We start from the raw sequence: 15,843 nt of genomic DNA on the forward strand, positions 1-15,843 counted from the left end.
CACTTATACAGCGTCACCTATAGTCCATGTGATGAATTTTATTTTCACCACATTTTTTCAATATACGTGACACAACATTCGTCACTTAACAACAATATGTGTGACAAATTATACATCCCAAATTAACCATATGTGTGACGAATTATATGTCACTTATTAACAATAAGTGTGACGAATTATACATCACAAAATACAAAATTTTGTGACCTATTTTTTCGTTTCTTATTAGGTTTATAAGTGATGATTTTGTAGTCATCCAATATGAAACCAGATGATATAGTTTACACTAAGTGACGCTGAAAAGGTCACATATTCCTTTGATATGTGGCGCAACTTACATCACATATGTTTAAATCAAATATCTTTTTAGAAATAATGACGACGAACTAATTGTTTTTCTTGTTTCGTAATTTAGAATTGCAGTTCATAACAATTATAAGGTAATACTTCACATTTTCATTAATCAACAATTAAAACACATAAGTCGAATACATTCACCAAATGTACATCCCAACAATTAAAGTCATGGTGACCTATCTCAAAAGAGAAGTTTAAAACAACTTGAGGTGCCTAACAAAAGACAACTTGAGGTGCCTAACAAATGACAGCTTGAGGTACTAACAAAAGAGAAGTCTAAGCTAGAATAATCAAGATTAGTAACACCTATATATAGACATCTTGGGTACTAACAAATGACAAGTCTAAGGCACATTTAGGTGCTAACAAAAGAGGTGTACCATGTGCATACTTGAAACTACCCGCAAAAGACACAATGTGGACATGATTCCTCTTCCAAATCATGTTCCTCCAACTCAGGATAAGTATTTTCAACCCCTGAAATATCACCATTAGATTCTGTAGAGTTGTTGGTCTTCTCTTGACTTGCAGCAAAAAATGCCTTGATTTTTGTGAACAAATTTTCATTATCATTACACAAGTGGTACATGACAAGCAAAAGAAGAGTTAGTATTGTAAAGGTGTACAATTTGGGAAGCTCCTACCTCCTAGACTTATACATATTCATATTTTTGAATTGTACATATTTGTTCAAATGCAATACAATACCACTATCTAACATCTTCTCTAATCAATTAGAATCTAATTTTCATAAACACTATATCTAATGATTTTTGCTCTTGTTCTCTTGTAGCCGTTCACAAATTTTACCAACCTGAAATGTAGAAATAAAAGCAATGAATAGCCTAATAAATGCAAACAAACTCTGCATTCGATTATGCCTAATACCAATAAAATACATGTAAAAACTTATGAAGAAGCAGAGCTTATTAATCAATAAAATACATGTACAAGCTCTTCATTATATATATATATATATATATATATATATATATTAAATAAGCTCATCAGTGAAGAAGCAGAGCTTATTCATCACAAGCTTATATATTAATACCAACAAATACATGTAAAAGTTAATATATGCTTATATATTAACTTTTAATAAATAAAATGCATTGTTCTATGCTCATTCCATTTTTTACAAACTCAACTTGTGATAAAAAAATTGTTGTTCAACTATATAAGAAAAAGTTGGCATTTAACTTGGACATATGTTAGAAAATGATGTATAGAATGCATACCAAAAAGTGGGTAGTTGTGTAAATATTATCGCATAGCCAATCTCAGTGACTCTTAGGTCTCCCATTCCATATTATATCAGTTGGGAGATTAGCTTGTCCTCTTGCAGGTGTTCCACATGACAAGTAGTACTTATACATCCGATGCCTAAATACAGAGTACAACTTCGCCATCTTCTTATCAACATATTCAATTATCTTTGGATGAGATAAGTCCACCACAGATAATACCTATTATCAAGCATAAATATATAAAAGTGAGTGCTTGAAATTATTATGAATAAACTAAATTAAAATCAAACTCACAAGCAGCTTATACCGCAGTGTCATCTTTTCTGAAGGTGGGACCTTCATCCATTTCTTGTAGCAAACTGGTGAGTGAGTCTGAACAATATTCCCTATCTCGGTAGTGAAAAAACCTAATACTACTAGATCACTTAGAACTTGAAGTTTGAAATAAAAAATGACTGACATCTTCTTCCCATTACTTGCCTCCAAAATATCGTGGAGGCCTTTCCCACATGACTTTCCACGTGTCATCTTTTTTGGCATTAAAGTTAAAATCTGTCTCTAAAAATTAAAAAAGAATATATGCGTTTGATTAATTTTATAACTTTTTAAAAACAACATTAAAAGATCAACTCCCAAAAAAAAATGCTGAAATAATTGTAAGTAGCCTTTCTCAAATACCTAAGTTCACGTCTGCTATCTCTTCCGGTGAAGATGCAGGTGGTGGTGGCGAAGGTGGTAGTGGCGGAGGTGGCGGAGGTGGCGGAGGAAGTGGGGCATCCCTCATCCGTTTCACCCTATTTCTTCGTTGAGTAGGAGTTGTCATAAAAAAAAATAAGTAAAAGACTAACATCATAAATAATTATCATTATAACCATATAACTAATAAACAATAATTTATTATAAATAATATGACTATTAGTAAAAATATAAACAAATATACTATTGGAGAATATAAATATTGATTTATAATGTACAAATCTTACCATAATCATCAATCACTATCTGTATCACAAGTTGCAACCTCTTCCTCCTCTTCCTCATTCTCTAGTCATTAGCATCAAAAGATTCAGAATCAACATCATCTGTAGATAATTCAATATTAACTTCATCATTGTTGTTCGGGATTGATCTCATGAAAATTTCATTTTCATCTACATAATCATCATCGTCTTCATCATTATCATGATCCTCACTACCATCATATTTCTCAAGGACATCCCAAACATGCCTACGTTGAATCTTCTACACAACTTTCCAAGGATGGCTGAACTTTTAAGTCATCAATGTAAAATACTTGATGTGCTTGTCTAGCTAGCACATATGGATCACTATCGTACCACAAATTATTTACATTGATTGATGTAAGATGATAATCCCGAATAAATTTTTTCCTTTGGTAACTGTATTGTACCAATGACATTTGAAAAGAATCACCTTATAACCTCTTATAAATTGTACTTTAATAACGTTAATAAATCTGCCATAGAAGTTACATGGTTCACCATTGTGCGACCCTGACGTCATTACTCCATTGTTCTGCGTTGTACGATTTTGACCAACTTGTGCGATCAAATAACAAATGCCATTCACAATACAACATGTGTATTGGACAATACGTTGATCCGGACCTTGGGCTAATGAAAAATTTTCTTCACTTACCAATCTAGGTTCTTGATAATAAAATGACGTGGCCCGCTGTCTAAACCATTAAGGAAACAATTGTTTATGTCTCAGTTGTACATTGACATGATTATCTTTTTTTCAAAATTTGGATAAGCTCACTACATACATAAAAAAAATATAAGTTAAAGTTGTAGAATTATAAATATTTCAATATATGTAAAACCATTACTATGACATACCTTTTGAAGTCTTCTATTTCTTTACAATTGTCTAAGATATACCAATATGCCACTTCTATATCTTCCCTCTAAAGTTCAACCAATACATGAGCTCCAAATGGACATGCTTTTTGTGCAAACATTGAGAGCAACACATTGGGATCACCACCGTCATCGTTTCTTTATGGTAGAGTGAATTTCGTCTCAACATCACACAAATACATTGAGCAAAAAGTTGAAGACTCGTATGCCAAGTGTGCTTCCATAATAGAGCCTTCAGGGCGAGCTTTATTACGTACAGATTTCTTGTACGAGCCCAACAATCTAGTAAATGAACAATTATCAGTATGTAGAAAGACACACTTAATGCAACTAAAGTAAACCTGATAGCATTTTACCTTTCTACTAGATACATCCATCAGTATCCGACTGGTCCTACCAATTTTGGTTCATGTGGTAAGTGCACTGTTAAGTGAACCATGGGAACAAAGAATGCAAGCGGGAAGATTTTTTCTAGTTTGCACAATATGATGATAATGTCTTCTTCCAACTTGTCAAGATCAGAAACAATCAGTGTCTTTGTATATATTTGTTGGAAGAAAATTTGACAACTCAACAAGTGGGCCATACATATGCTTTTTCAAATGTTTTCTAACTCCCACTTGAAGGACACGTTGCATCAACACATGACAATCATGACTTTTCAAAGCTAACACCTTCCCTTCATCCACACTCACTTTATGGGATATATTTGCATAACGATTTGGAAATTTAATTGATTTCAACTAGTGCAAGAAATATTTACACTCAAATGGCTTGAATACATACTGAGCCAAAGGCTTATCCAATATATTACGTGCATTTAGTTTCAAATGCAAACTTTCTCTAATATTCATGTCTTGTAAATCCATCCTCGCCTTGAGGGTATCCTTTGACTTCCCTGTATTCAGCAACGTCCTGATTAAATAATCAAATATATTATTCTCAATATGCATAACGTCAAGGTTATGCCTAATCTTTAATTTGGACTAGTATTCCAACTCGAAAAAATATTCTTCTTTGTCCAATTTAATCCTTCAGCATTCCGCTTCCTCTTCCTATCTTTATTGCTATCATGTTTACCAAACTTACGGGGTACATGGTAATCAAATTGATCAAGTATATCATCGCCTGAGAATTCTCGTGGACGATGTATCATCTCCCGGCGACCATTAAACAATTGAGTATTTTTGCGCCATGAATGATTCATAGGTAAATAGTGATGATGTCCAATATGATAATACTTACTTCTCAACTTGGTGTACGATCCATCCTCATTGCACACCGGACATGCCAACTTACCGTGAGTGCTCCAACCTAATAATTTCCGTAAGCGGGAAAATCATTAATGGTCCACATTACAACTTCACTCAAATTAAATGTACTCCCAGTCATCTTATCATGTGTTTGAAAGCCATTTTCCCACAATTCCTTAAGCTTGTCAACTAATGGGCGCAAATACATATAATCTCATTTCCAGGTGCTTTTGGTCCATGAATTAACAAGGTTAAAAAAGAGAATGGTATTTTCATGCTTTTCCAAATGGGCAGATTATATGGAAATATAACAACTGGACACATACTATACGGCTAACTTATATCTGAAAATGGAGTAAACCCCGTCACTTGCAAGGCCTAATCTGACATTTCATGGGTCTTGAGCAAAATCAAGGTACATTTGGTCAAATTCTTTCCATGTGATAGTCTGCTGGATGTCTCATTGTGTTCGGATCTTTAACTCCTTTATCCTTGTGCCATCTCATGTCTTCACTTGTTTGTCTTGACATGAACAACCTTTGTAGCCTGGGTTTAAGTGGAAAATATCGTCACACTTTTCTTGGAACCATTTTTCTTTGCTCATAATGACTATCTTTATACTTTGGCTCCTTACAAATTGGACATCTATCTTTCTTTTCATTTTCATTATAGAACAATACACAATCATAATAGCAAGCATATATATTCTCACACCCCAATCCAAGACTTTTCAATATCTTCTTGCACTCACGGAACGATTCGGGAACACTCTTTGGTTTGGGACTCATCTTCTTCATCATTGCTAACATCTTATCAATGGCCTTGTTTGTCATGTGATTATCAACTTTGTTGTGAATTAACTCCACAACATAAGACAAAACCGTATATTGATTGCATCCAGGGTATAGTTCATTTTGAGCTTCACGAAGCAACATATCATAAGTATCAACATCTACCCTAAGAGCATTGGTCATATCTCTGCCCCACATGGTATCTTGGACCCCCATTGTATCTTGATCATCATCATCATCATCATCATCATCATCATCATCATCATATTAAACATGTTGACATTAGAATTATTGATCAGCTCATTGTTCGTAGACATCGAAGACTCTCCTTGCACTTGATTAATATGCTCACCTTGATTTATCCATATATCACAATTCATATCCATACTAAAATTCAATAAATGGAATTGAACATCTTGAACTGAGTGAAAAAAATATGTTGTGACAAACTAGTATCTGATTATTCTGGTTCACTTGGTGACAAGCAACATTAATGAATGATTGAACCCCTTCTCTATATTCGGAACTAAGGCGATTCTGACAATGAATCCATTGTCTATCCATGACGTCAAATCACTTCAATACTAGTATTGGGCGCTAACTTTGATATATTCTAATAGGTTGCCATAACAATTTTTTAAAAATTTGTTAAGATAGGCATATAATATAGCAAAGATGAATGTCAATAAAACAAAGAAAGCAAAGATAGGCATACAATATAGCAAAGATGAATTTCATATAACTGGAAATTCAAGATCAGCAAGATGCTAAAACAAAGAAAGCAGGCCATTAAGCATTCGCACCCATCTAACTACATTTTTTTTAAATGCATGCCATTTAAGTATTCACACCCACATTGTGAACCCCAATTTAGAAATATATATCAACATCATCCTAAAACTTAATTAAACAATAAAAATAGAAAAATCTTCTACCCCAATAACACGAGTGGGATTTCTACTGCTGGGTTTCTCTATATCTTGAAAACTCAATACAAAAAATAAGAAAAATTTCAAATTTTCACAGCTAAGACAAATTTACAAGAGAGAAATAAAGAAAAGTGCAGTAATTTCAAGAGATAGAGAGAGATTTGAGTACCCTTTGAGAAGAAATTGGGAGAAAAGATAGTTGAGAAACTAGGTCTTCTTAAATCAAAGAGAGTAGAGTACAGTATGAGAGCAAGCAGTTGAGGTTTGAGGAAGATGAAAGAGCGATGTGGCCACCAACAATCCGTCGTCAGCAAAGTTGAGAGACTAAGAGACGAAGTGGTGTGGGAGTAGAATAGACGAGTTCTAATTGGGGCTTTTGATTTTAATTGTTTTTATGTTTTTTTTTAAATTTTTTTCCCTCTACCTTTAGTAAAACAAATGGTGATGAATTGACTTTTCTCACATACCTAGGTGGCCTAATCTTAGGTTAAGTGAAGAATCCAATCTTTTCCTCATTGAGTGAAAACAATTGGGCTGCAAAATTTGACGCCTAAAATATTGTGAGGAAGTTAGGATTGCTATGTGACGAACAACATTCCAAAAATGTTTCGTATCCCACACTAGTATGTATGTGATGCTTTTTTTAAATTCCTCACTTATTATACTAAAGTGTGATGAATTTATAGGCATCACATAAAATGTCATCACCTATTCCATGGTTTTTTCTTAAATGTAGCAAGCCAGATATAGGACAAATTGTTCCTCCCATTTCAATTCTCAACGGAGCCCATTCTTCCACTGATGTCGTTGCACCCCAAGAGATGCGCCCAACATCCGAGGTATATATTTCTTTATATTTCATTTATTTTTGGTGATATAATTTGTTAATTCGTTAATTGTAAGTGGGCTCCTTTCAGTTAGTGGGCTAGGAAATTGGCCTATTATCCCCATAAGCCCATTTCCCTTTTGTTCTTTCAGGCTTTACATATGGAAAACAAGAAGATGCTTGATGGGAATGCAAATGCAGGGAGTGTATCATAGCGATCAACATGAGGATTTCATGTACGAGGATCAAGATGTGCACGGCTTCCCCGTGATGAGAATATGTACGGGCTCGTGAGCGGCGATATCGAAATTATACACACGGGGCTGTTGATTGACTTAAAGGAAGAAGCGACAAGAATGGTTTCTAAAATTGTTTGATGGTTTCTAAAATTGTTTCTTGATGATAGCGTACAAACGGTTAAAGTACACCTTCAAGATCGAAGAGCCATGGAAACGGGCGACAGGGATCCCCAAGACCAGCAAGAAACACAACAGTATCTTCAGAAAGAAGAAAATAATACGCAAGTTGGTTGCGAGTTTGCGATGACCGATCTCTAGCCATACACTGAGAATGCAGAAAGGCGAGTTGCTTTTGTTAGCTATGACACTGCGGAAAGAAGAAAATAATACTTCTGCTGCTTTTTCAATGGCTACCGAAGGAATTCATTCCTTCTGATAAGCTCCTAGAAATGCTGACCAATCATGAACATTTAACACACCCTTTCTAGACTGTATAGCTCACTTTTAACTTGTAAGTTTGTTCTAAACAATGACAAGTGCTTGTGTTCATAAGATCATTCTGCATAACTCTGCAAGAGTCCTGAGCAGATTTGGTATCCAGTCTTTGTCATGTGCAACATAAGGTCCACGGTTAGGGACATGAGGGGCGGGATAGTTTCTCCATTCTCTGCAAGCTAAACATCTATCTAGCTTGACTCTGTTGTCCAGGGTACAAAATTTGCAAGACCAAACTTTAAACTTCACATCCATTTTTAACGTCCCGCAGGCTGCACAGCTCAGTGTCAATGGCTGCAATAACTTCACATACTCTGCAAGACCAAACTTTAAGCTCCACGCCGTCCTCAGATTTCCCAGCAGCCAGGGCAGTCTGGTGAATAGATGACAGAGGGGCTTGACGGGAGAAACCACCCAAACGTCTACAAGTTAGGCACCAACATAAAAACCTTTAATGGTAGTAGGATTTGACGAAAACTTTTTGTCCGGGGATAAATCTGCTGCAAATTGCTTGAGCCTTCTAGAGCTTATATTATACAACAAACACACATTGATATACAAATGCAGTGCAGGTATGTAGGTCCCGTGAATGTATATGTGCATTAGTAGTATGACCATTCAACTAGGCTTCATAGGACATTCCGAAAAGTGAGTGCTTTTGAGTTCCAGTAATTTGCTCTACAACTCAGGTGGTTTACTTTAGATCAATGCAATTAGTAAAGTATTACAGACAATAATGTGCTATACGAAGTGCTGTTAGTCACAGTAGTGATTCAGAAAAAGGCACGTATTATAGACAAAAATGCGTAGTTTTTTTAACACCGCATCGAATCCTTAAGATTAAGATGAATTCTCTTATATAAGTAGAAACCTGAAAAAGAAAATTCTATATCTCTATGACATCGCAAACTATAGAATTCCCATAAAAGTTAGGACGGCCTTCAAATAAAATAAGAAGCCAATTTCAGTCAGATATAAGCTTTGAATTCATGTATAAACCATACTCCAGACAGTTCTTAACCAATCTAACGGCATAGAAGTAGATACTGTACACGACACAAGGTTCTATTGGGTTTGAAAGTGCGATGACTGCTTTGCTTCGAGACGACATCGTTTTGGTTGGCGGACTTTGAAGAGTTGCAACTACAATTGCATTTCGGTCGCGTTTGGTACGCGGGACCGGACGGAACAGAGTTGGATGAAGCGTTCCGTCCCATGTTTGGTGCGCCTAAAATGAGTGGAATGTGCTGTTCCATGGAACAAGTTTTGGATGATTTTTTGGCTACCGTTTGGTACGCAGACGGGACGGGATGGAATGGAATGGGACGGGACGGGACGGGACAGGACGGGACAGAACGGAGGATCCGTGTTATGTTTGGTACGCACAGGACGGTTGTTCTGTTCTGCGTTTGGTACGTGCTGGATGGAATGGAACCAAAAGATTAAATGACTAACTTACTCCTGTTTCGTCTGTTGTTTGGCACAATGCTTATGCGTGGGACAGGACGGGACAATTTTTTTTTTTACTTGTTCATATTTGAACACATATATGCTTATCTATGATATATTTTTTTACAGATGGCTAAATATATGTCACGCGATAATATATGTTATGCCATTTCTTGACTGAAGACATGGCAGAAGAAGCAAAACGAAAAACAATGGCAAATAATTTAGAGAGAGAAAGTGAATGACTAAAGATTGTATTCCTTGAACAATGAAGGAATTCCAGAGAGAGGTGTTCGTTATTTATACAAGTATTCTTTGCTTCACTTATAAGCTACTAACCAACTTTCTTATCCCTACAAATCCCAACAGACTAACAGCCTTCCTACAATCTTAACAAACTAACTGCCTCGCTGATGTGTGCCTTGGTGATGTGTAACCTTCATGCTGATGTGTCTGTAGAGCCATACTGATGTGTACATATCAGTCAACAGACCCATGGCCTGAAGCAATAACTTTATGTTTCTTGAGTATTCATCTAATAAAAGGCTATCTAGGACAAGACTGGATCTTTAAGATAATCTAATGTGCTGCAACAAAATACATGGAGACCTAGAAAACAAAAAGCAAAGAGCATTGGTAAGTAATAATAAAACAAAAAAAGTACACAAATTTATCAGCAAGCCATGAATGACCAATCTTGTGATAATTCCAAATCATGTTTTTTTTTTTTTTTTTTTTTTTTTCAAATGGTAATTCATTCAACACGATAGAACTCCCGTATACAAGGAGGAGAGATAAGCATATGAGGACACCAAATAAACTTCAACAGACGATCTTTTACAATCACACACACTAGTAAAACTGCTTGCAAGTCACAATCTTTCACATAGTTTTTCCTAAACCCCATGCATGCTTCCTTCCTAGCAAAGCAGTTACAAACTTACATGATGTCTGACATGGTTAAAGACAAGGGCAACTTTTACAAAAGAAAAGCACCAAGTAATCAGCCACAGAGCATTATCGTGTCTATCACGTCTCACATGTTTTGTACATCCTAAATAATGAAAAAGCATTATCATTCAATTCCATCTTTAGCAGCTTTGGCCTTATGAAGAATCACAGCTACTAAAGATGCTAAACATGGAAAATCAAAAGCGTCCAACAATGAATATAAAGTGGGATAAAGTATGCAACAAGAAAATAAATCACTAGGCTAGGGGAGGAAAAGAAGTTGGACAAAGGACATGATTTTACAACAAAAAAGATATCCGATAATTTGGCAACTGATTGCCAACAAATAGGTTCTAACAACAAAAAATAATGACACCACTGATGCACAAGGACAACTTGCTTTGCATACTATGACCATACCTTCCAATATACAACAACAACTAACAAGAAAAAGAAGCATGATGCAAAACAAGAATCAAATAGAAAACTAAGAAAAACGTTAGCCAAAACCTATATATTTCATCTCTCCCTTCCCCCTAAAAGAAAATACTAATGAGGAATAAGAAGATCCCTGGCAGGCAACGTTACATTGTCCCTTCAACCCCTTTTCCTACCAAAATATTTCCACCCATAGAGACACCTCTTCGACTATCTATGTTAATTGTTACAGTCTCAGGGAAATGCTCTAAAACCTAAGAAATGCTTTAAAACCCACAGTGATGCAGCTCTCCAGTATGGATGAGTGACCGAGGGACATTTCAAACCCATTTTCCAATCTAGCCTACGCATTTTCTTACGATTTCACCACGCAAGAAAGGCTTCTCAGTGTGTGTTTAACTCCCAGTACAAAGGGTTATTTATGCCTAACCCAATTTTAGCGCACCAAACATGGGACGGACGCGTTCCACATAATTTTAGCGCACCAAACATGGGACGGAACGCGTCCGTCCCACTCTGTTCCGTCCCATCCCACGTACCAAACGCACCCTTGTTTCACCTCCCCCCTTGGAATGGGTTGTTCCACGTCCGTGGGACAGAAATTTACAACATTTTAAGACAAAAATGCCCCTTGTCTTTTTCAAATACATCATCAAAATCATACAACAAACCCTAAAAACTATCTTCTCTTCTTCTCAGCCGCTGTGAACCTCTTCACCTCAGCATCTCCCCTTCGCAACCTTCCTCCTCATCTTCTTCCATGTAGCCTCTTCACCTCTGCATCTCCCATTTGCCACCTTCCTCCTCGTCCTCTTCCGTGTAGCAGCTTCCTAAAATGTCAATCAAAATGTGATAGCTTTCAGCACTATGTCGAAAACCCGGAATTGTTTTAGCCCAAAGAATGAACCTGTGTGCAGAAAGCCTGAGATTTTTGCAGCGTTTCAGAACTTGCTCAACCAAGTCTGTGGAGATTTGGGTGGACAGAGCGTTGAGGGAGAGCTCCAAGTTGTGGTGAGGGTTCCTGTGGTTGCTGAGGATGCGGGAGAACTCGCTTACCAGGTGCGGTGATTGTGGAGATGGCGGGTTGTGGTGGGTGAGAGAAGAGAAGGGGTGGCGATGAGCGTTGGATTTGGAGGGTGAGAGAAGGGAGTGGAAGATAGAGTGAAGGATTTTGGGTTTAGAAGGGAGAGATCTCAGGGACATTTTGGTAAGTGGGTAAAGAATAAGAAGAAGCAGCAGTGTCACTCTGGATTTTTCTTGTCTTCGTGTTGCCGTAAGATCGAGAGACCGGAACATGGGTATTTTAGTCATTTAATTTTTTGGTTCCGTTCTGTCCATGCGCTACCAAACGCAGGACGGAACAACCGTCCTGTTCCTTCCTGCGCGTACCAAACATAACACAGAACATCCGTTTCGTCTCGTCTGCATACCAAACGCTACCTTCGTGTTTAACGATAGAGATCCACCTAGGCAATTACTCCATCGACCCATAAAATTACGATCTTCCCCTGTATTTCTTGAGAAATGGATCCTCGTAAATTCAACGGCTAGTGATTGAGTAGTGCACATGGGCTTCTATTACTCACGTACGCATGGGATTGACGCACTTTGCCGCTAAATAACGATCTTCCAACTGAATGTATAACCAACATGGCACTGTCTTCCTCTCTGCTAAACAGTCTTTCTCTCTCTAGCTCCTTCCCTCTCTCTCTCTCTCTCTCTCTCTCTCTCTCTTTCTTTCTTTCTTCTCAAAGAAACACCGAGAAAATTATCTCTCCTCCAAGAAACGGCGGGAAAATCATAACGATGGGGAGGCCCATTTCGTTCTGTCTTCTTCTGCACTCGGCGTTCTTGTTCGTGTTTCTCAACGCCATTGTCGCCGACGCGCGGACGCGCAGCTCGCACCGCCCTCATCAGGGTAACTGAGATTCGCTGCGCTCTCTCCGTTTTCTTTCGATTCGTACCGAATTTCTTCGTTCTTTTTGGCTTTATTTTCTGAATGCATGAGAGAAGTTGTGATGGGGGAATGCAGTTGTGGTTGAAATGCTGCAAAGTTTTCGCTTTTCTTCTGATTTTTTTCTTGGAAACCAAACAGTGGATTGAGATTCTCTGTACCGATTTAGTGAATCTAACGAAACTCTGTGGATTTTTTCGGGTTAAAGAATTAGACCCACATTTGGATTTTCTTCTCTCTCTGGGTTTGATGGGTTTTTGCTTTTTGATGTTTTTGAAACCCGTTCTCAGTTGGGTTCTGTTTGGTATCTGAGAAAATGCAAGAAAGTGTAACCCTCTTATCCAGTGACCTCATTCAAGAAAGTTCGTTTTATTTCCTGTGTATTTTTGCTTTAATTGTTCTGGGTAATCAGAAGGGAGTTAACTCTCCTCTGTCTTTTGTAGATAGCTATAAGTTCGATTTCCATGTCGCATGCTTTCAATTCTTGGAAATTTGTATTTTCAGTGAATTTTCTGGGTTATCAACCAGAGGATAATTCTTCTCTGTTGGTAATTTCTGTTCCATATAAGGCTTTAATGCCTCTTTGAACCAATCGGAGTGTGATTCTTCTTCGTTCTATCTGCAGAGCCTAGTTACCTCAAATTTGTTGTCAACGCCACCGATTTTCCAACAGAAGATTATTACGACTACATTATTGTAGGAGGTGGCACTGCTGGGTGCCCCTTGGCTGCGACATTATCATCTAGATTCCGAGTGCTCCTGCTCGAACGGGGTGGGGTTGCTTATGGAAATCGAAACTTGATGACCAGAGAAGGTTTCTTGGCCACACTCATGGATGTCAACTCCTTTGACTCACCTACTCAAGCCTTCACATCTGAAGAAGGGGTCGCAAATGTCCGAGGCCGCATTCTTGGAGGCAGCAGTGCCATAAATGCTGGTTTCTACAGCCGTGCAGATCAGGACTTTTACACCAAAACCAGTGTCGATTGGGATCCCCGAATGGTGAATGAGTCGTACGAGTGGGTTGAAAGGGCAATTGTGTTTAGGCCGGAGCTGAGGACTTGGCAATCGGCAGTACGAGATGGGTTATTGGAAGCTGGTGTTGATCCCTACAACGGGTTCGATTTGGAACATGCGGTGGGGACCAAGATTGGTGGTTCGACATTTGACACTTCGGGAAGGAGACACAGTGCCGCAGATCTTCTCAAGTATGCAAATCCACTTAACATCAAAGTTGTGACTCATGCAAGTGTGGAGAGGATTCTGTTGGCTTCAACTATGCCGTCTCCAGCATCAAGGCAGTCTGCAGCGGGTGTTGTTTTTCGTGACAGAGTCGGGAGGTATCACCACGCTGTATTACGTGAACATGGTGAGGTTATTCTATCAGCTGGTGCCATCGGAAGTCCACAGCTGCTTCTGCTGAGTGGTATTGGCCCAAGGCCTTATCTTTCGTCATGGGGGATTCCAGTGGCTCATCATCTTCCTTATGTTGGGCAATATCTCTATGATAACCCAAGAAATGGCATCTCAATTGTGCCACCATTTCCACTGGAGCACTCACTGATACAAGTTGTGGGAATTACTGAATCAGGAGCTTACATTGAAGCAGCCTCCAATGTTATCCCTTTTGCATCACCTGCAATGTCTGTGTTCATTCGGACACCATCCGCACCTCTCTACCTCACTGTGGCAACCCTCATGGAGAAGACCATTGGGCCAGCCTCAGCTGGTTCTCTGAGGTTGGCTTCAACAAATGTCAGGGTGAACCCAATTGTTCGATTCAACTACTTCAGCAACCCGGTGGATGTGCACAGGTGTGTGAATGGGACGCGCAAGATTGGTGATATACTCAAGACCAGGTCTATGGAGGATTTCAAGTTCCAGGGCTGGTTTGGGAGAAAAGACTTTAGGTTTGTGGGACCTGCATTGCCTGTAGACCAATCGAACTATGAGCTGATGGCAGATTTCTGTCGCCGCACTGTTAGCACCATATGGCATTACCATGGGGGCTGCATTTTGGGGAAGGTGGTTGATGGTGATTTCCGGGTCATTGGTACTGATGCTCTCAGAGTTGTCGATGGATCAACATTAGGTATATCACCTGGGACAAATCCTCAGGCTACTCTTATGATGCTTGGGAGGTAAGTGTATCCACAAAGCACTGCTAACAATGTCATTGCATTTGTAATTCTGCACAATGAAATGTTTTCGAAAACTGACTACTTTCTTTGATCCAATTTTGGCAGATACGTTGGGCTGAGGATAATGAAAGACCGAAAGGAATATAAGATGATCGACTGATCATCTATTACATTTTGACATGCTTAGCGCTGATCATCTATTACATTGTTTAACAGCTGCGGTGCCATTTCTTGTAGATGAAGAATAGATGGTGCTTTCGGGTCCGAAGAATCATTATGTTGGTTCATTCTTTCGTAATAAAACTGTGAATTGGAAGAGCTAATTGTACTTTAAATTTCAACCTCTGGGATTAATTAGGTTCTTGCAAAGCTAATCTGTTTCTGATGTCAATCCTGTTTTTGAAATTCACAAAGTTATGAGCACTTGAAAATACACCAGGAATTTAGACTTGGGCTGGAAACTTTGGGCCCGAATGCATATCTTGGTTCCTATGGCCTTTTATTTATGATACAAATCAGAGCATCTATAGAAAGCTTATTTTTATCTATGCCTCATGGAATTCTATTTTGATTTCACTTTACCCTCTATAACTAAAAAATCACAACTTTACTTATTGAAATTCTAAATTCGTTCCACTTTGACTTGTAAATTCTCTCTTCTCCCTAGAATTTATAGGTCGCCTCCTAAAACATATGTGGGACCCAACACCCATCAGTTTTGGGGGCAAAATGGGATCAAAATCGAGTTCCAAGAGGCAAAGTGAAGCCAACATTGAGTTTCATAGAGTAAAGTAGCAACTTTTAAGTTATAGAGAGCAAAGTGAGATCAAAACTTGAACACATGTCCATACGGGATTGGATATAAGCAGGAGTGTCAACTGAATTGT

The 15,843-nt window shown here is 38.2% G+C and overlaps 1 protein-coding gene across 2 annotated transcripts; it reads left to right on the plus strand.

The window, feature by feature from the left end:
* The first annotated feature begins 12,551 nt into the window (after positions 1-12,551).
* Positions 12,552-15,498, plus strand: LOC126610129 ((R)-mandelonitrile lyase-like). Of its 2 annotated transcripts, XR_007618377.1 has the most exons (4): positions 12,552-12,779; positions 13,441-14,956; positions 15,062-15,238; positions 15,378-15,498. XR_007618377.1 is itself a non-coding variant. In XM_050278111.1 (3 exons), the coding sequence occupies exons 1-3, from the start codon at positions 12,668-12,670 to the stop codon at positions 15,114-15,116; spliced, it is 1,683 nt and encodes a 560-aa protein (XP_050134068.1). In that variant the 5' UTR covers positions 12,552-12,667; the 3' UTR covers positions 15,117-15,330. The 2 variants fall into 2 exon arrangements, 1 of the variants encoding a protein (XP_050134068.1); XM_050278111.1 differs by lacking the exon at positions 15,378-15,498 and having other exon boundaries at positions 15,062-15,330.
* The last annotated feature ends 345 nt before the right edge of the window (positions 15,499-15,843 follow it).

This window comes from Malus sylvestris, chromosome 17 (assembly GCF_916048215.2).
Source record: "Malus sylvestris chromosome 17, drMalSylv7.2, whole genome shotgun sequence".
Classification (NCBI taxonomy): Eukaryota; Viridiplantae; Streptophyta; class Magnoliopsida; order Rosales; family Rosaceae; genus Malus; species Malus sylvestris.